Source organism: Bos grunniens, chromosome 7 (genome assembly GCF_055505025.1).
Source record: "Bos grunniens cultivar Pamir isolate PY7600 chromosome 7, Bosgru_T2T1.0, whole genome shotgun sequence".
Lineage (NCBI taxonomy): Eukaryota > Metazoa > Chordata > Mammalia > Artiodactyla > Bovidae > Bos > Bos grunniens.
Genome location: NC_141171.1, coordinates 18,277,072 through 18,298,865, shown reverse-complemented (window position 1 = coordinate 18,298,865; position 21,794 = coordinate 18,277,072). Strand labels below are relative to the sequence as shown.

General features: G+C 44.8%; 1 protein-coding gene across 1 annotated transcript in view; it reads left to right on the top strand.

The window, feature by feature from the left end:
• Positions 1–20,575, top strand: part of ACSBG2 (acyl-CoA synthetase bubblegum family member 2) — a 50,341-nt gene extending 29,766 nt beyond the window's left edge. The window contains exons 13-18 of the mRNA XM_086413574.1: positions 4,815–5,032; positions 7,286–7,425; positions 7,515–7,761; positions 8,496–8,604; positions 20,158–20,259; positions 20,442–20,575. Coding sequence (XP_086269700.1) covers positions 4,815–5,032; positions 7,286–7,425; positions 7,515–7,761; positions 8,496–8,569 — 679 coding nt within the window. The 3' untranslated portion in view covers positions 8,570–8,604; positions 20,158–20,259; positions 20,442–20,575. The remainder of the gene's footprint in view (positions 1–4,814; positions 5,033–7,285; positions 7,426–7,514; positions 7,762–8,495; positions 8,605–20,157; positions 20,260–20,441) is intronic.
• The last annotated feature ends 1,219 nt before the right edge of the window (positions 20,576–21,794 follow it).

The window sequence follows — 21,794 nt, the reverse complement described above, 5'->3', positions numbered from 1 at the left end:
GTTTCAAACACATCCGCAGGCCCCTCTGGCTTTCTCCCAAGCTTAGCTCACCTTGGGAGGCAGGATGGAGCCCAGTGACACTGATGCAGTAAGAACACCAAAGGCGAGTTCTACTTGGAGTCTGGGAGCCACGTTCCTTCACAGGACCTCCTGATCGTCCTTCCCTGCTCCCCTGCCCCCCACCAGCTGCACCATACTGCAAGTTCGAGTCTCCTCTCGTGTTTGGCCAGGTTCCACTCACCTTTGAACTTAGTGAAATCGAAGTCTTATCTTCCAAATCTGGCAAAACCATCTCTTGCTTCTTACTTTACTCTCTACATCAGTATCCACCCTTTCCAGCCCATAACTGCACCTGGGTCTGTTTTCTGTAAAACCCAAATGCCCGCTTGAGCTTTGTTGTTTTTTTTTTTTTCCCCAAACCAAAGAGTAGTCCTTCCTTAAACAGGTGGTTTCTTTTTTTTTTTTCCTGTGTAGAATTTTTTTTAGCTTTACTTGGATGAACCCATCAAACTCGTATAGCTTCTGAGTTTTTCCACACTCCTAGGAAAGTTTTTAATTGGGAGGTTATAAGAAGCCTCTTTGTACTTTTTTTAAAAACTTATATTGGAGTATAGTTGCCTTACAAAGTTATTTTCTGCTGAATAGCAAAGTGAATCAGTCATCTGTTGTTCGGTCACTATGTTGTGTCCAAGTCTTTGTGACTCCATGGACTGCAGCACGCCAGGCTTCCCTGTCCTTTACCATCTCCCAGAGTTTGCTCAAACTCGTCCATTGAATCGGTGATACCATCCAATCATCTCATCCTCTGTCGTCCCCTTCTCCTCCTGCCTTCAATCTTTCCCAGCATCAGAGTCTTTTCCAATGAGTCTGCTCTTTGCATCAGGTAGCCAAAATATTGGAGTTTCAGCTTCAACATCAGTCCTTCCAATGAACACCCAGGACTGATCTCCTTTAGGATGGACTGGTTGGATCTCCTTGCAGTCCAAGGGACTCTCAAGAGTCTTCTCCAACACCATAGTTCGAAAGCATCAATTCTTCAGTGCTCAGCTTTCTTTATAGTCCAACTCTCACATCCATATATGATTACTGGAAAAACCATAGCCTTGACTAGATGGACCTTTGTTGACAAAGTAATGTCTCTGCTTTTCAATATGCTATCTAGGTTGGTCATAACTTTCCTTCCAAGGAGTGTCTTTTAATTTCATGGCTGCAGTCACCATCTGCAGTGATTTTGGAACCCCCAAAAATAAAGTCTGACACTGTTTCCACTGTTTCCCCATCTGTTTGCCATGAAGTGATGGGACCAGATGCCATGATCTTCGTTTTCTGATTGTTGAGCTTTAAGCCAACTTTTTCACTCTCCTCTTTCACTTTCATCAAGAGGCTCTTTAGTTCTTCACTTTCTGCCATAAGGGTGGTGTCATCTGCATATCTGAGGTTATTGATATTTCTCCCGGCAATCTTGATTCCAGCTTGTGCTTCTCCCAGCCCAGCGTTTCTCATGATGTACTCTGCATAGAAGTTAAATAAGCAGGGTGACAATATACAGCCTTGACGTACTCCTTTTCCTATTTGGAACCAGTCTGTTGTTCCATGTCCAGTTCTAACTGTTGCTTCCTGACCTGCATACAGGTTTCTCAAGAGGCAGGTCAGGTGGTCTGGTATTCCCATCTCTTGAAGAATTTTCCACAGTTTATTGTGATCCACACAGTCAAAGGCTTTGGCATAGTCAATAAAGCAGAAATAGATGTTTTTCTGGAACTCTCTTGCTTTTTTGATGATCCAGTGGATGCTGGCAGTTTGATCTCTGGTTCCTCTGCCTTTTCTAAAACCAGCTCGAACATCAGGAAGTTCAAGGTTCATGTATTGCTGAAGCCTGGCTTGGAGAATTTTGAATATTACTTTACTAGCGTGTGAGATGAGTGCAAATGTGCAGTAGTTTGAGCATTCTTTGGCATTGCCTTTCTTTGGGATTGGAATAAAAACTGACCTTTTCCAGTCCTGTGGCCACTGCTGAGTTTTGCAAATTTGCTGATATATTGAGTGCAGCAATTTCACAGGATCATCTTTTAGGATTTGAAGCAGCTCAACTGGAATTCCATCACCTCCACTGTATAATCATAAGGGATTTGATTTAGGTCAAACCTGAATGGTCTAGTGGTCTTCCCCACTTTCTTCAATTTAAGTCTGAATTTGGCAATAAGGAGTTCATGATCTGAGCAACAGTCGGCTCCCGGTCTTGTTTTTGCTGACTGTATAGAGCTTCTCCATCTTTGGCTGCAAAGAATATAATCAATCTGATTTTGGTGTTGACCATCTGGTGGTGTTCATGTGTAGAGTCTTCTCTTGTGTTGTTGGAAGAGGGTGTTTGCTATGACCAGTGCATTCTCTTGACAAAACTCTATTAGCCATTGCCCTGCTTCATCCTGTACTCCAAGGCCAAATTTGCCTGTTACTCCAGGTGTTTCTTGACTTCCTACTTTTGCATTCCAGTCCCCTATAATGAAAAGGACATCTTTTTGGGGTGTTAGTTCTAAAACGTCTTGCCAGTCTTCATAGAACCATTCAACTTCAGCTTCTTCAGCGTTACTGGTCGGGGAATAGCCTTGGATTACTGTGATATTGAGTGGTTTGCCTTGGAAACGAACAGAGATCATTCTGTCTTTTTTGAGATTGCCTCCAAGAACTGCATTTCAGACTCTTGTTGACTATGATGGCTACTCCATTTAAAGGATTCCTGCCCACAGTAATAGATATAATGGTCATCTGAGTTAAATTCACCCATTCCAGTCCATCTTAGTTTGCTGATTCCTAGAATGTTGACATTCATATGGGAAAACCATAGCTTTGACTATATGAACCTTTGTTGGCAGAGTGATGTCTCTGCTCTTTGATGTCTAGGTTTGTCATAGCTTTCCTCCCAAGGAGCAAGCATCTTTTAATTTCATGGCTGCAGTGATTTTGGAGCCCAAGAACATAAAATATGTCACTATTTCCACTTACATTTTTTCCTCTTCTATTTGCCATGAAGTGGATGGACCAGATGTCATGATCTTAGTTTTCTGAATGTTGAGTTTTAGGCCAACATTCACCCTCATCAAGAGGCTCCTTAGTTCCTCTTTACTTTCTGCCATGAGAGTGGTATCATCTGCATATGGGAGGTTGTTGACATTTCTCCTGGCAATCTTGATTTCAGCCTGTGATTCCTCCAGCCTGGCACTTTGCATGATGTACTCTGCATATATGTTAAAATAAGCAGAGTAACAATATACAGTCTTGTCATACTCCTTTCCCAATTTTGAACCAGTCAGTTGTTCCATGTCCTGTTGCTTCTTGACCCACTTACAGTTTTCTCAGGAGACAGGTAAGGTGGTCTGGTATTCCCATCTCTTTAACTATGTTCCAGTTTGTTGCAATCCACACAGTCAAAGGCTTTTGTGTAGTCAATGAAGCAGAAGTAGATATTTTTCTGGCATTCTGTTGCTTTTTCTATGATCCAACAGATGGTGATATTTTGATCTCTGGTTCCTCTGCCTTTTCTAAACCCAGCTTGTACATCTGGAAGTTCTTGGTCATGTGTGTGTGTGTATGTATGTGTGTATGTGTGTGTGTATGTGTGTGTGTATCTGCTCTTTTTGGATTTCCTTCCCATTTAGGTCACCACAGAACACTGAGTAGAGTTCCCTGTGCTATACAGTAGATTCTCATTCGTTATCTATCTTACACATTGTAGTGTATACATGTCAATCCCAATCTCCCAATTTATCTCACCCTGCCTTTCCCCCGGTGGGGTCAATATGTCTGTTCACCTGTACCCTTTTCCCAGAGTCCACATTTATGCATTCCTATACATTTTAAGCATCTCAGGCCTGCTTTCTTTTTCCACTTGTTGACTAAGGGAGTTTCTACACTTCACCCTAAAACCACTGACCCTTCTAACTGCCAATAGAAGAGATCTCAGCCAGGCAGAAAGAAAATACTTCCTTCTCTGCATCCTAAGACCACCCTCCCAAGTGGTATCACTAGCGAAAGGAATTTCATGAAAATCCAGATTTTACTAGCGCTCTCTGTTCTGTGGCAGTAACTTTAAAGAGACTTTGGCTGGTCATGTTACCTAAAATCAGCTGTCTTGGTCACTGCATTCAGGGCAACATTCCTGTTTTCTAGAGAGGGTTTTGTTGCTGGGATTGGTTGGTTTTCTTTTTTCTTTTTTGCCACTCTGTGTGACTTGTAGGATCTTAGTTCCCCGATCAGGGATGGACCCAGGCCCTCAGCAGGGAAAACATGGAGTCCCAACCACTTGGCCACTGGGGAATCCCGTTGTTGTTTTTAAGCTGGGAAGTTTTTCTGCCATGTACGTGAAGATAAAACCAACCTACAACTCCACTGGGCTTCCCAGTTCACCAGTGAAAGTGTCACTCAGTTGTGTCTGGCTCTTTGTGACCCCATGGACTGTAGCACATCAGGCTCCTCTGTCCATGGGATTTCCTAGGCAGAAATACTGGAGTGGGTTGCCATTTCCTTCTCCAGGGATCTTCCTGACCCAGAGATCAAACTCGCTGTCTCCTGCATTGCAGGCAGATTCTTTACCACTGAGCCACCAGGGACGCCCAGTTCACCAGGTTTTTGGGAATTTGACTCCCTCGGTGGGACCAGCCCTCTCTCCATTCAGCCAGCAGTCACAAGCACCCACGGGTCCTGGGGAGGATGCAGCGGCAGCATTGGCCCAGGCCAGCTGAGCCGGGAGCCAGGAACCGGGTGACCTCGGCCCCTGACCCCAAGCCTCAGTCTTCCTCCTTCCTGTCCTCTGGCAGTTCTGGCAAAGTTGTGGCAGGGTGTAAGAACATGCTGTACCAGCCGAACAAGGATGGCGTGGGGGAAGTCTGCCTCTGGGGCCGGCATGTCTTCATGGGCTACCTGGAGCAGGAGGACGCGACCATGGAGGCCATTGACGAGGAGGGCTGGCTCCACTCTGGGGACCTGGGCCGCATGGACAACCAGGGCTTCCTCTTTATCACCGGCCGCATCAAAGGTACTGGGGCTGGGTTCCCAGGAGCCCCAGCGAGCAGGCCAGCCTTGAACACCGAAGGCTCTGCCTTTCCACCTTTCATGGGGATGGGTGCTCACACAGATGTACAGGGACACCCCAGCCCACACACTGTCCAGCCCAGTGCTATCCTTGTGCCCAGCATCTGGCCCTCAGCAGGAGGGAGCCAGAAAAGAAGCCTACTCTGGGCCTCAAACCTCTGTTCCCTCCCCTGTCATTTATGGATAACAGTAACTAAAGAGTCATCATGATTAAATGAAATGATACAGAACAGGAATCAGTCAACTTGTCCCATAAAGTTGGTCACTGCTTTAGTCACTAACTCGTGTCTCTTTTATGACCCCATGGACAGTAGCCCAACAAGCTCCTCTGTCCATGGGGTTCTTTAGGCAAGAATACTAGAGTAGGTTGCCATTTCCTTCTCCAGGGGATCTTCCCAAGCCAGGGACAGAACCTAAGTCTCCTGCATCTCCTGCTTTGGCAGGCAGATTCTATACCACTGAGCTACCAGGGAAGCCCTAAAAGGCCCATGTATAAATATTTTGGATTTGCAGGATACAGGGTCTCTGACATAGCTGCTCCACTCGACTGCTGTGGGACAAAAGCAGCCGCAGTTGATGTCCAGACCTACGGTCGTGGCCATGCACCAATACAAATGTCACAGGATTTTCATGTGTCACAAATATTGTTGTTCTTTGGATTTCCTTCCAACTATTTAAAAATGGCCTTACAAAAACAGGCAGAAGGAGCATTGTGGAATTTGGCCCACAACCTCTGATGTAGAGCATTTGGCATGGAGCCTGACATAGGCTGTAACTGTTCAGTAAGAGGGCTATGTTACCATTATTTCTGTGATAAGCAACAGAAAACCCTTCTTAAGCAGGTTTGAGTGGAAAAGTAAAGCTGCTGGCTCAAAACTGTAAAGTCCAAAAGGTCATGCTTCAGGCATGGCTGGATCCAGGTGCCAAAATGACATCACCAGGAATCTCTTTATCCTTCTGTGACCAAGTTCCCCTCTGTATCTGTGCCATTCTTGTTTATTCATTCATTTATTTGTCTGCATCTGGTCTTAGTTGCAGCATGCGGGCTCTTTGTCATGTGGGCTCAGTAGTTGTGGCTCAAGGGCTTAGCTGCTGCACGGCATGTGGGATCTTAGGTCCCTGACCAGGGATTGAACCCACATCCCCTGTATTGGAAGCTAGATTCTTAACCACTGGACCACTAGGGAGCTCCCTGACGCCATTCTTGAGGAGGCTTTTCCAACTTGATGACAAGATGGCTGCCAACAGTCTAGGCTCATCGTAACAGCCTAAGGTTGAGAAAGAGTGTACTACTCCCAACAGCGTCAGCAAGTTTCATGCCCGATTCTCATTGGATCTTCTTGGGTCAGTATTCCATCTCAGAATGAATGACTGTAGAGGATGGAATACGCTGACTGGTCTGATGTGGTCAAAGGCTCACCCCAGCAGCCCACCCCCTCCCCAGACCACACAGAGATGGAGGGTAGTTCTCCAAAGAAACTTGAAGGATGGAGGAGTCACTGGGCTGATGATATCACAGATGTCCATCATGGGCCCAAATGGATCATTCCTAGTGCTACAAGGATCTCAGCAGAGGTGACTGCAAGATCATGGGATGGAATGGAGAGGGTCTGGGTGGGTGGGACGGGAAGCAGCAAGTGTCCCAGGATGGAGGAACAAGTGAAGACTGTGTCTGGGGCAGGAAGAGGAGCTCCTGAAGGATTTTAGGCAGGGGAAGACAGTGACACAATCCTTTAAGAGCCTGCCAAAACTAGGGAGGTGCCACGCACCCCTGGGAGGAGCCTGGACTTGGGGTCTTTGAGAGTTGCCAGACGATGGGAACAGCAGGAGACAGAGAGACAGGCATGGTCAGAAGCACTTGACTATTTTCCAGGCAAGGGCATACCAGAGGGCCTGGATCAGGGCACAGGGGACAGAGGAACAGGCCAGGAGTGGACAAGATGCTGTCCAAGTGGAATACTCAGGATGTGGATGCTTGACGGGAATCTGAAGAAGACGGGGGAGGAGGGGCAGAGTGACTCTGGGTCTGGGGCTTGGAGAAGGACATAGAGAGCATCCTGGAGAAGGGCAGGGGTGGTTCTGGGGTTTTTTGGGGGAGTGGTGGTTGCTGCCGACACCTGGGCCCCTCTGATCTGCAAAGGCACGGGGCTCCTGGGCTGTCCTGGTTGAACCCACCCCCAGTCACGCCTTGTTTCAGAAATCATCATCACAGCTGGTGGCGAGAATGTGGCTCCTGTTCCCATCGAGAACCTGGTTAAGGAGACAATCCCCATCATTAGTAATGCCATGTTGGTGGGCGACAAGGCCAAGTTCCTGAGCATCCTCCTGACGCTGAAGGTAATGTGGGTTTTCCAGCAGGTGGGAAGCCACATCTTGGTCCTTGGGGCTGGATGCTAGAGGTTGTGACAGGGGTGTCGTGGGGGCAGTGCGAGGTCGACAAAATGACCGGAGAGCCACTGGACACGCTGAACTTGGAGGCGATCAAGTTCTGCCGGGAGGTGGGCAGCCAGGCGACCACAGTGTCTGAGATCTTGGACCTGCGAGACCCCATGGTCTACGCGGCCATCCAGAAAGGCATCAATGCTGTCAACCAAAAAGCCATCTCCAACGCACAGAAGATTCAGAAGTGGGTCATCTTGGAGAAGGACTTTTCCATCAGTGGCGGAGAGCTAGGTGAGTGGCCTGGAGAGTTTCAACACTTGGAGGCTGGTCCCCTGATGGTGTCCAGGGCCCTGTGGGTGCTGAGGAGACACATCTTATTCTGGGAGTCAGAGGGTCTGTGGGACCAGCTGCCGACCAAGGGGTGGCTACACGGAGGAAGATGGTGTCCACCTCCCCCCGATCCCACCCCCAGTAGATGCAGACTCTGATGTGTCAGGGAGGTGAGAAGACTGGGCAGCGTAGCAGGTGTGACAGTGTACTAGAAGGATGACTGGTCAGGGGTCAGACGGCAAGATGCTTTGGCCAAAAGGATCTGGGAAAGCTGCGCTCAGGAAGTGGTCCTTAGGGTAAGACTCAGAGGACGAGAAGGAGCCTTTTGGGCAAACAATTGAAGGGGAATAATATTCCTGGCTGAGAGGACAGCAGGTACAGAGGCCCTCAGGTAGGACGGTGCCTGGAGAGTCGTGGGAACAATGGGAGGCCTGTGAAGTCAGGGTGGAGAGAGGTCACATTCAGCTGCAGTAAGGAGTTGAGATTTTATTCCCAGAAAGGGAGCTGTGTGTGTGTGAAGCAGAGAGTCTCCTTTGCCATCCCTTAAGATGGCAAAGGCAGTGCCCCAGGAAGGTGAGGGCATGGCCAGCCACCAGCCCAGCCCCAGCCACGAGATTCTGCCGCCTGGTCACACCCAGGGTACATGGACTCCTATTTCACCCCCACGTCTGAATCGGTTTCTGCTTTCTGGGCAGGTCCGACGACAAAGATTAAACGACATTTCATCCTCCAGAAATACAAAAGGCAGATCTACAGCTTCTACCAGTGACAACTTCGGCAGAGCGGGTCCTGGCTGCCCCGATGGTGAGACTGGCTTGGCTGGCTGGGCCGCAGATGAGTCCAACACAGGTGGTCTCCACACGTGCACACGCTCAGCTGCCGTGGGCTCTGGATGGCGTCTGCCCTCCGCTCACCCCCACCTGGGTCCCAGTGGGGCAGGCCTCCTCCTTCCTGCCTGGCTGTCACCTCTGTTAGCTTCTTCCTGCCTCTTCCACTTGTCTGGTAGAGAGAGCCAGGCAGTCTTCGCATCCCAAACCAGAGCCCAAATGTGAAATGCCCAGATGTTTCCTGGTGGCTTCTCTGTAGAAGCCCTTTTGTCAGAAACTATTGTAGGGGGCAGGTGGGGGGAATTCTACTGGCCGGAAACCCAAGGAATGAGGTGTGACGGCCCATCCCAGCAGTGGCATGGAGACTTGATTTTTTTGGCTGCGCTGGATCTTTGCTGATGCCAAGGGTTTTCCTAGTTGCAATGCTCGGGCTTCTCTTGTTGCAGAGCATGGGCTCTAGAGTGCAGGCGCAGCAGGGTGGGGGGACAGGCTTGGTTGCTTGGCGGTATGTGGGATCTTCGGGGACAAGAGGTTGAACCTGTGTCCCTGGCATTGCAAGGTGGATTTGTAACCAGTGGACCACCAGGGACAGAGACTTGATCTTGTCCCACTACCCCTCTGCACCCTCCCTTTCCCCAAAGTCTTTCTCACAAGGAGCCTCCACGATGCCAGGAGTCACAGGGAAGGTTTTAGAAACCCAGCATGGCGTGCGGTGTGGGCAGAGAGGCGGACACATCTTCCATTGTCCAAGGCCTACCTATAATTCTCTCGTGGTCAAACCCTTCTGCTCGGATGCCCTGTGCTCGTTTCCTGGGACCGCCACAGAAGACAGTTCCGCAGGCCCGGGACTTAAACAAGAATCTTTCCTCAGGGTCCTGGATGCTGGAAGTCTCCCCACAGTCAAGGCTGGTTGGCTCAGTTGGTTCCTTCTAAAGCCCCTCTCCTTGGTTTGTGTGTGCATGGTATGTCGCTTCAGTCATGTCTGACTCTTTGCGACCCTAAGGACTACAGCCCGCCAGGCTCCTCTGTCCATGAGATTCTCCAGGCAAGAAGACTGGAATGGGTTGCCATGCCCTCCTCCAGGGGATCTTCCTGATCCAGAGATCGAACCCGCATCTCTTACGTCTCCTGCATTGGCAGGCGGGTTCTTTAGCGCCACCTGGGAAGTCCCATTGGCTAGTAGAGGGCTGTTTTATCCCTGCATCTGTATCCAGATTTTCCCTTAGAAAAATACTTGTCATACTGGATCAGTGTCCACTCAGTGATCGCATCTTAACTTGCGGACCTCTGTCCATAAAGACGCCATCCTCGAATACACTCTCATCCTGAGGGCTTGGGTATCAGGATGGAGGTGAATGCAATCCAGCCTGTAATACTGCTGTATCTGTTTGTTTGTTTTCTTTTCTTCACCATTAACTGATTTAACCCCTCCACACCTTCATCTGTCAGAGTCTTGCAAGCGAGCCCAGCAGCTAAACACATCCCATTCACCGTTCAGCGTCTTTTGCAAGATTTCTGATTTCACTCTGCAGTTGGATGAGAGGCCATCCAACATTGGTGTGGGGGTGGGAGGTGGACCCTCTCCAAGCCTGTGCTGTCCAGTATGGCAATCACTAGCCACATCTGAAACTGAGACGTGTTGTGGGTGTAAAACCCACACTGGGTGTGGGAGTCTGATATGAAATAACAGAATATATAATACCTTGTTCATATTTTAAAACATTGAGTGTTGGAATGATACTCTTTAGGACATACCTGATAATATTAAATATAGCACACAGAGACTTCCCTCATGGACCAGTGGTTAAGACTGCCTTTCCATTCTGGGGGGTGGGGGTTGTGGGTTCCATCTCTGGTGGGGGAATTAGGAACCCACTTGCGTGTGGTGTGGCCAAAAGATATATGTGTGTGTGCTCAGTCACTCAGTTGTGTCCAACTCTTTGTGACCCCCATGGACTGTAGCCTGCCAGGTTTCTCTGTCCATGGGATTATCCAGACAAGAATACTGGAGTGGGTTGCCATTTCCTCTTCCAGGGGATCTTACAGCATCTAAATCGATTTCATCAATTCCTTTTCTGTATGGCTACTAGAAATTTTAAAATTATATTGGTGGCTCACGTGACATTTCGCTTGGAGAGTGCCACTCTAAAGTTCATTGGAGGGGAATTCCCTGGCAGGCTCAATGGTTAGGACTCAGCACTTTCACTGCCAAGGGCCTGGGTTCAGTCCCTGGTCAGGGAACTAAGATCCCGCAAGCTACGCAGTGTGGCAAATAAAAAGTATCAGAAGAGGAACAAGATGGTTGAGGAGTAGATGGACGTGAAGTACATCTCTCTCCATGGATACATCAGGAATATACCTTCAGACACAAAACTGCAGACAGAACGCCAGCCTAGAGCAGACAGGACTACCTGACTAGTAGAAAAGAATACACAGAACCACGCAAAACTCGGTAGGATGAAGGAATTAGGGGGGAAAGCAGGAGTGTTAGCAGGACTGGACGTGCCCTCAGTGGATGGGGGAACTGAAGCAGGGGTCCGATCCCCACATCAGGGCAATTGTCTGAGTCAGAGGAGAAACACTTAAGGCTGAGAGTGAATCAGCTAATCTAAGGCAGCCTAAATGGAATGAGAATCAGACAGTCCTTGCTGCAAGCATACATACCCCCAACAGGGATGCAGGTCCCCTAGAAGGCACAGCAGCTGGGAGCTGGAGCTTAGAGATTATGGAGCAATCCCAGGGCAAGGGCTGCTGTCGACTGCAGAGAGACGGATCAAGGGGATGTGAGGGAAGAGATTGTGGTGGGAAATGCCTGTGGAGGAAAGCCAGGCAGCCATGGAAGCAAGGCGATACAACTGAGTCATGCGTACGGGGTGGAGCCATCACCATAGCCTCTCTCTCCCAACACACCAGCATCAGCAGCTGAACAATAGACAGGCGGGCCCATCAAATGCCTGATGCACTGAACTACAGAGTAGGACCCCACCCAGGGCGCCCCTTTAAGTGCCTGACATGCCAATCTACAGAGTAGGACCCCAGCCGTGGGGGCCTCTCTATGTGCCTGATGCACGGAACAACAGAGAAGGACCCCAAGCAAGGGAGCCCTCTAAGTGCCTAAACAGGCGCAACTACAGAGAAAGACTGGCTAAAGAGGCCTTCTGATTGCCAGCTACAACAGGCTTGAAAAAAGACTGTGATACTCCTGCAGCGGAGGCAGTCCCCATCCCTGCACACTTGGCACTGCCAGGGTCCCCACAGCCCAAGCAGCTGCGCCATCTTCATGTTCAACCCTCACTGGGGCAGAGCTGCTGCAGGCAAAAAAGTGTCTTGCATCTATGCACGCAGGGTCGCTTCAGTCATGTCCAACTCTGCGATCCTGTAGACTGTGGCCTTCCAGGCTTCTCTGTCAGGGGGTTCTCCAGGCAAGAATACTGGAGTGTATTGACCAATACTGGTTGCCATATCCTTCTAGAGCACTATATTTCCTGCTGCCCTAGCTGCCAACTCCCCTGAGTACCTGGTGCTGCCAGAACCCCTGTGACCCAAAGCAGCTGCACCACCTCCACACCTGGCCCTCATAGCGGCAAACCCAAGTCCTCCAGGGCAGCCTTAGGAGCAAACCCCAGTGGACAACCCACATGCAGAGGTGGAAATAAAACCACAGTTGAAACCCAGGGGCAGAGTAGCTAAGGAAGAAGACCCGAAACCTTCCCACCAGCTTGTACAAGCTGCAGATTAAATCCACATGATCAACTAGGCAGCTCTGTGTCTATGGAATATATAAAATGACATTGAGAGCTCCCACAAAAGAAAACACACTAGTTCTGATAGCTGTGGACATTGGAGGCAAGAATACAAAGGAGTAGGACCAAATTAGAATCTGAGCTGCCCCCACAGCAGGTCTAGAAATCAGCACAGTGTTGGAGGGCAGCCTGGGGAGGTGAGGTGGACTGTGACTCCCAGAGAGGGAATGTACTCTGACAGCAGTGACCCAAGAAAAACTTATTATTCTTATGTTTTGACTTGTTCTGTAGAGTCTTTTGGAATTTTTTTTCTTTTGTTTTTTTTTCCTACCCCCAACCCGTTGCAGATGTTGATTTTATTGGCACTGTGAAATCTAATTAAGCTTTTGAGTTTTTTTTTCAGTCACACTTTTTATTGCTGTTATAAACCTCTGCCTCTACGTTGGGCATTTGCAGTTCTGTGGAGTTTTCTCTTTTTTTTTCTCTTTTTTTAATTTTAATTTTTTATTTTTTAGAATATATTATTATTTATGCCTTTGTTTGCTTTTCCTACTGTTCTTTTCCCCTGGCAGTTAATCTTTAATATATACAAATCTTCTTTACCTCTATTTAACTTTACATATCTATTCTTTCTTTCCTTTCCTCTCAACACATTTGTTAGCTTTATTTTCATTGCTTTATTCCCCACTTGGCACCTTGCTTTAGTTTTGTTTTCCAGTTTGTGCTTTAGTTAATTTTGCTCTTAACTGGTAGATATAATTTTTGGTTTCTTTGTTCAATGGATCAATCTATTGTACTTTATTTTTGTTGGACTGTTTTGATTTTGCTAATGGGCATATACGTATATGCATATATTCCACTATTTTAATTATTATTTGCCTGATTTTATAACTGCCATTTGTCTGGGGTTCATCTTTGGTTTCTCGTTTTTGGGTATTTGTTTTAATCTCACTTAATGCCATAACAAACCACTTGTAGAATCTTCATTCCTGACCAGAGATCAAGCTCTGAGCCTTTGGAGTGGGTGCACTGACTCTAAGACCCTAGACTCCCAGAGAACTAACCCTAGGGAGTATCAAATAGTGAGAACTCACACAAAGGAAACCACTTGAATACAAGACCCAGCATCATCCAACCACCAGTAGCACCTGTGTAGGATGCCTCATCTAAACAACAAACAAAACAAAAATACAAACCCAATCATCAGCAGACAGGATTACCACCTCACTCAGCCTTGCCCATCAGAGGAAAAACAAACAAACAAACAAAAAACTCAGCACAAATCTCACCCTATACTAAGCTTACACAAACCACTGGACCACCTTAGGAGAGCAAAAACCAAAAGGAAGAGAAAATGTAACCTTGAAGCCTGGGAAAAGGAGACCTCAAACACAGTAAGTTAAAAAGAAAAAAGAAAAGGGCAGAGAAATACTACACAAATGAAGGAACAAACTAGAAACACAGACGTCCAAATAAATGAAGAGGAAATAGGCAAACTACCTGAAAAAGAATTCAGAATAATGATAGTAAAGATGATCAAAAACCTTGAAAACAGAATGGAGAAAATGCAAGAATTAATTAACAAAGACCTAGAAGAATTAAAGAATAAACATACAGAGACAAACAACCTAATTACTGAAATTAAAAATACTCTGGAAGGAATAGCAGAATATCTGAAGCAGAAGAACGAATTGGTGAGGTGGAAGATAAAATGGTAGAAATAGCTTCTGAAGAGCAGAATAAAGTAAAAAGAATGAAAATAACTAAGGATAGTCTCAGAAACCTCTGGAACAATATCAAACACAGCAACATTCAAATTATAGGGGTCCCAGGAGAAGAAGAGAAAAAGAAAGGATATGAGAACATTTTTGAAGAGATTATAGTTGAAAATTTCCCCAACATGGAAAAGGAAATAGTCAATCAAGTCCAAGAGGCACAAAGAGTCCCATACAGGATAAACCCAAGAAGAACAATGCCAAGACACATACTAATCAAACTAACAAAGACTAAAAGAAAGAATATTAAAAGCCACAAGGGAAAAGCAACAAGTAACATACAAGAGAAACCCCATATGCTTAACAGCTGATCTTTCAGCAGAAACCCTGCAGGCCAGAAGGGAATGGCAGAATATATTTAAAGTACTGAAAGGGAAAAATCTACAACCAAGATTATTGTATCCGGAAAGGACCTCATTCAAAATTGATGGAGAAATCAAAAGCTTTTCAGCCAAGCAAAAGTCAAGAGAATTCAGTACCACCAAACCAGTTTTACAACAAATGTTAAAGGGACTTATATAGTCAAGAAATCCAAGAGAAGAAAAAAGATGTACAAAATCAACCCCAAACAATTAAGAAAATGGCAATAGGAACATATATATCAATAATTACTTTAAATGTAAATGGATTAAATGCTCCAACCAAAAGGCACAGACTGGCTGAATGGATACAAAAACAAGACCCATATATATGCTGTCTACAAGGAACCCACTTCAGACCTCAAGACACATATACACTGAAAGTGAGAGGATGGAAAAATATATCCCGTGCAAATGGGAAGCAAAAGAAAGCTGGAGTAGCAATCCTTATATCAGACAAAATAGACCTTAAAATAAAGAAGATTATAAGAGATAAGGAAAGACACTACATAATGATCAAGGGATCAATCCAAGAGGAAGACATAACAATTGTAAATATCTAGGCACCCAACATAGGAGCAACTCAATACATAATACAAACACTAACAGACATAAAAGGAGAAATTGACAGTAATAGTAACAGTAGGAGACTTTAACACCCCACTCACACCAATAGACAGATCATCAAAACAAAAAATTAATAAGGAAACACAAGTCTTAAATTATACATTAGATGAGTTGGATCTCATTGATATCTTCAGGACATTCCATCCAAATACAGAAGAATACACCTTCTTCTCAAGTGCACATGGAACATTCTCCAGCATAGACCACATCTTGAGTCACCAATCAAATCTCAGTAAATTTAAGAAAATTGAAATCATATCAAGCATCTTCTCTGACCACAACACTATAAGATTAGATATCAATTACAAGAAAAAAAAACTGTAAAAAACACAAATACATGGATATTAAACAATATGTTTCTAAATAACCAACAGGTTACGGAAGAAATAAAAAGGGAAATAAAACAATTTCTAGAAACAAATGACAATGAAAACACGGCAACTCAAAACCTATGGGATACAGCAAAAGCAGTTCTAAGAGGGAAGTTTATAGTAATACAACCCTACCTCAAGAAACAAGAAAAACATCAAATAGACAACCTAGCTTTACACCTAAAACAACTGGAAAAAGAAGAACAAAAAAAGCCCAAAATTAGAAGGAAAGAAATAATAAAGATCAGAGCAGAAACAAATGAAAAAGAAATGAAAGAAGCAATAGTAAAGATTAATAAAACTGAAAGCTGGTTCTTTGAGAAGATAAAAAAAATTGACAAACCTTTAGCCAGACTCACCAAGAAAAAAAGAGAGAAGGATCAAATCAACAAAATTAGAAATGAAAAAGGAGAGGTTACAACAGACAATGCAGAAATACAAAGGATTATAAGAGACTATTATGGTAACAACTATATGGCAATAAAATGGATAACCTGGAAAAATTGGACAGATTCTTAGAAAAGTTCAATCTTCCAAGACTGACCAGGAAGAAATATAAATTATGAACAACCCAATTACAGCACTGAAATAGAAACTGTGATCAAAAATCTCCCAAAAAACAAAAGCCCATGACCAGATGGCTTCATGGGAGAACTGTATCAAACATTTAGAGAAAAGCTAATGTCTATCCTTCTAAAACTTTTTCAAATAATTGCAGAGGAAGGAACACTTCCAAACTCAATCTACAAGGCCACCATCACCCTGATACCAAAACCAAACAAAGACAACACACACAAAAAAGAAAATTACAGGCCAATATCACTGATGAACATAGATACAGAAATCCTCAACAAAATTTTAGCAAACAATTCAGCAACACAACAAAAGCTCACACACCATGATTAAATTGGGTTTATTCCAGGGATGCAAGGATTCTTCAATATATGCAAATCAATCAATGTGACACATAATATTAACAAACTGAAAGATAAAAACCACATGATCATTTCAATAGATGCAGAAAAAGCCTTTGACAAAATTCAGCACCCATTTATGATTAAAATCTTCAAAAACTGGGCATAGAAGGAACCTACCTCAACATAGTAAAGGCCATATATAATAAGCCTCAGTTCAGTTCAGTCACTCAGTCGTGTCTGACTCTTTGCGACCCCATGAATCGCAGCACGCCAGGCCTCCCTGTCCATCACCAACTCCCAGAGTTCACCCAGAGTTCACCCAGACTCATATCCATCGAGTCAGTGATGCCATCCAGCCATCTCATCCTCTGTCGTCCCCTTCTCCTCCTGCCCCCAATCCCTCCCAGCATTAGAGTCTTTTCCAATGAGTCAACTCTTCGCATGAGGTGGCCAAAGTACTGGAGTTTCAGCTTTAGCATCATTCCCTCCAAAGAACACCCAGGGCTGATCTCCTTCAGAATGGACTGGCTGGATCTCCTTGCAGTGCAAGGGACTCTCAAGAGTCTTCTCCAACACCACAGTTCAAAAGCATCAATTCTTCGGTGCTCAGCCTTCTTCACAGTCCAACGCTCATATCCGTACATGACCACAGGAAAAACCATAGCCTTGACTAGATGGACCTTTGTTGGCAAAGTAATGTCTCTGCTTTTGAATATGCTATCTAGGTTGGTCATAACTTTTCTTCCAAGGAGTAAGCGTCTTTTAATTTCATGGCTGCAGTCACCATCTGCAGTGATTTTGGAGCCCAAAAAATAAAGTCTGACACTGTTTCCACTGTTTCCCCATCTACTTCCCATGAAGTGATGGGACCAGATGCCATGATCTTAGTTTTCTGAATGTTGAGCTTTAAGCCAACTTTTTCACTTGCCACTTTCACTTTCATCAACCTACAGCAAAAATTATTCTCAACGGTGAAAAACTGAAAGCATTCTCCCTAAGATCAGGAACAAGACAAAGGTGGTGTTCCACTTTCACCACTATCATTCAACATAGTTTTGGAAATCCTAGCTACATCAATCAGAGAAGAAAAATAAAAGGAATCCATATCGGAAAAGAAGTAAAGGTCTCATTATTTGCAGATGAGATGATACTGTACATAGAAAACCCTAAAGATAGTACCAGAAAATTACTAGAGCTAATCAGTGAATTTAGCAAAGTTGCAGGATCCAAAGTCAATACACAGAAATCACTTGCATTTCTGTATACTAACAGTGAAAAATCAGAAAGAGAAATTAAGGAATCAATCCCATTTACCATTGCAACAAAAGGAATAAAACATCTAGGAATAAACTTGCCTAAGGAGACAAAAGAACTGTACAAAGAAAATTATAAGACACTGATGAAAGAAATCAAAGATTACATAAAAAGATAGAGAGATATTCCATGTTCCTGGGTAGGAAGAATCAATATTGTGAAAATGACTACACTACCAAACTCAATCTACAAATTCAATGTGATCCCTATCAAATTACCAATGGCATTTTCCATACAACTAAAACAAAAAATTTTACAATTCGTATGGAAACACAAAAGACCCTGAATAACCAAAGCAGTCTTGAGAAAGAAGAATGGAGCTAGAGGAATCAACCTTCCTGACTTCAGATTATACTACAAAGCTACAGTCATCAAGACAGTATGGTACTGGCACAAAAATAGAAATATAGACCAATGGAACAAGATAGAAAGCCCAGAAATAAACCCATGCCCCTATGAGTACCTTATTTTTGACAAAGGAGGCAAGAATATACAATGGGGCAAAGATAGCCTCTTCAATAAATGGTGCTGGGAAAACTGGACAGCTACATGTCAAAGAATGAAATTAGAACACTTTATAACACCATCAGTTCAGTTCAGTTGCTCAGTCGTGTCTGACCCATACACAAAGACAAACTCAAAATGGATTAAAGACCTAAATTTAAGACCAGAAACTATAAAACTCTTAGAGGAAAACAAAGGCAGAACACTCGATGACATAAATCAAAGCAAGATACTCTATGACCCACCTCCTAGAGTAATGGAAATAAAAACAAAAGTAACAAGTGGGACCTGATTAAACTTAAAAGCTTTTGCACAGCAAAGGAAACTACAAGCAAGGTGAAAAGACAACCCTCAGAATGGGAGAAAATAATAGCAAATGAAACAATTGACAAAGGATTAATTTCCAAAATATACAAGCAGCTCATGCAACTCAATACCAGAAAAACAAACAACCCAATCAAAAAGTGGGTGAAAGACCTAAATAGACATTTCTCCAAAGAAGACATACAGATGGCTAACAAACACATGAAAAGATGCTCAACATCTCTCATTATCAGAGAAATGCAAATCAAAACTACAATGAGGTATCACCTCACACTGGTCAGAATGGCCATCATCAAAAAGTCTACAAACAATAAATGCTTGAGAGGGTGTGGAGAAAAGGGAACCCTCCTACACTGTTAGTGGGAATGTAAATTGACACAGCCACTATGGAAGATGGTATGGAGATTCCTGAAAAAACTAGGAATAAAACCACCACATGATCCAGCAATCCCACTCCAAGGCATATACCCTGAGGAAACCAAAATTAAAAGACACATGTATCCCATTGTTCATTGCAGCACTATTTACAATAGCTAGAACATGGGCTGCCATCTACGGGGTCGCACAGAGTCGGACACAACTGAAGCGACTTAGCAGCAGCAGCAGCAGCAGCAGAACATCAGAACAGATCAGTCGCTCAGTTGTGTCCGACTCTTTGCGACCCCATGAATCGCAGCATGCTAGGCCTCCCTGTCCATCACCAACTCCCGGAGTTCACTGAGACTCACATCCATCAAGTCAGTGATGCCATCTAGCCATCTCATCCTCTGTCATCCCCTTCTCCTCCTGCCCCCAATCCCTGCCAGCATCAGAGTCTTTTCCAATGAGTCAACTCTTCACATGAGGTGGCCAAAGGAAGCAACCAAATGTCCATCGACAGCTGAATGGATAAAGAAGTTGTGGTACAGATACACAATGGAATATTACCCAGCCATAAAAAGCAACGCATTTGAGTTAGTTCTGAGGTGGATGAACCTAGAGTCTATTATACAGAGTGAAGTTAAGTCAGAAAGAGAAAGCTAAATATTGTATTCTAACACATATATATGGAATCTAGAAAAATAGTACTAACGAATTTATTTACAGGGCAGCAATGGAGAAACAGACATAGAGAATAGACTTATGGACTTGGGGAGAGGGGAGGAGAGGGTGAGATGTATGGAGAGAATAACATGAAAACTTATATTACCATATGTAAAACAGATACCCAACGGGAATTTGCTGTATGTCTCAAAAAACTCAAACAGGTGCTCTGTATAAACCTAGAGGGGTGGGATGGGGAGGAAGATGGGAGGGAGTTTAAAAAGGGAAGGGATATATGTATACCTATGGCTGATTCATATTGAGGTTTGACAAAAAAAAAACCCAAAATTCTGTAAAGCAATTATCCTTCAATTAAAAAATAAATTTTTTTAAAAGGTAAATATCAAGTTCAAGTTCAGTGGAGAGGAATTCAATTTTTTTCTTAATTTCTAAGTGGATCTGTTTATTCTGGAACAGCTCCATCTTACAGTCCCCGGGTGGAGGGGTGTCAGGGAATGAACACACATGTACCAAGGGTCCCCACGTGAGAACTTATCTTTCTCCTCTCTCCAGCCTGCAAGAGGAAGACCCCATCACAGGGACTTGAGTCTCTTGTGTTACTAAGAAGCCACACTCCCTGTGCATCGGTCTCTTTGTCATCTGCCTGTGGAAGAGGTAAACACTCTTGGACCGGCCATACCTCTTGAAGCGACAAGGTCAGCATAGACCTTGGAATTCCTAAAAGCCTTCGGGGCGTGAGCTTGGGGAAACTGATGAGGATGACCCTGAAGAATTGCCTGTTCAGAAGAAAGATCTGACCTGGTGGGTTTCAACTGGTTTTTTTTTTCCCTCCCCAGAGGACTGGCAGAGACACCAGAGAAGAGAAGCCCAGTTTGAAGAAGAAACCGGGCCCCTAAACCCACTCATCTTCCTGGAAGCAACTTAGAAACCCGTCCGATGAGTTCTGACAATAAAGCTCTCTGGCACCCTGTGTCCTGATTTTTGGCCAGATGTGGACAGCTTGTCCTTTGTCAAGGAGCTCAGATTCTGGGTTCAGATTCTGACTGGCTGTGTGAGCTCACATGTCTGAGTCTTGGGAGAGGGTGAGTGCAGCCTAAGTCGCTTCAGTCGTGTCCAACTCCTTGCAACCCTATATACTGTAGCCTGCCAGGCTCCTCTGTCCACGGGATTTTTCCAGGCCAGAACACTGGATAATTCCCTCCTCCAGGGGATCTTCCCAACCTAGGGATCAAACCCTCATCTCCTGCACTTGGAGGCGAGTTCTTTACCGCTGAGCTACTAGGGAAGTCCCAATAACTGTGATTTTTTATGAATTCCATCCTCTGGGAAAGATGAGTCTGCTGTTGTCATAAGATGTGAGACAGCAGCAGCTTGAAAGAATAGAACCTCCTTCCTCTCTCATCCAATAGTCTGTGTATGGACAAACCAAAGCTGATATGGCATACATACAGTATCAGTTCCTGAAAGGATATCAGTACAGGTAGAGAGAGAGTGAGGAGGGGACATGTCCCAGCATATAGAGGGACCGACCAAGAGGACAGGAAGAAGGAAACTTCCAGTGTCCCCTTCAGGTCCTAGATACCCAGAGGCACTCCTTTTTTCTTTTTTTCCTGTTTCCTCTTTAAAATACCAAATGATAAATTGATCAGAAATGTACAGACATTCTCCTCACAGAAGAGCATCTGATAGAGATAAGGCTAAAGCCTTCCTCAACAATTTGTAAGTTTTTCTGCTTTTACTATGTAAGTATGGTCAATCCTCTTTATTTGCATTTTCCATATTTATAAGTTTGCCTGCTCACTGAGGACTTGTGGCTCAGACTGTAAAGATAAAGTCTGTGGCTCAGACTCCTGCAATACAGGAGACATGGGTTCGATCCCTGGGTTGGGAAGATTCCCTGGAAAAGGGAATGGCAATGCACTCCAGTATTCTTGCCCAGGAAATCCCATGGACAGAGGACCCTGGTGGCCTACAGTCCATAGGGCTGCAAAGAGTTGGACGCAACTGAGCGACTAACCCCCAAAATTAATGTATCTGGCATTTCTATAGCCATCTCTGGAAATGGGTGGAGCAGTGGAAAAGTTTAACAACCCAACGTGCATGTTTGCAGCTTGTTGAAGGCCCAACAAGGTGCTTCCTGGCTTCAGCTGTGAACCTGTGTCTTTTGGGGGGTCTATTTAGTACTATGT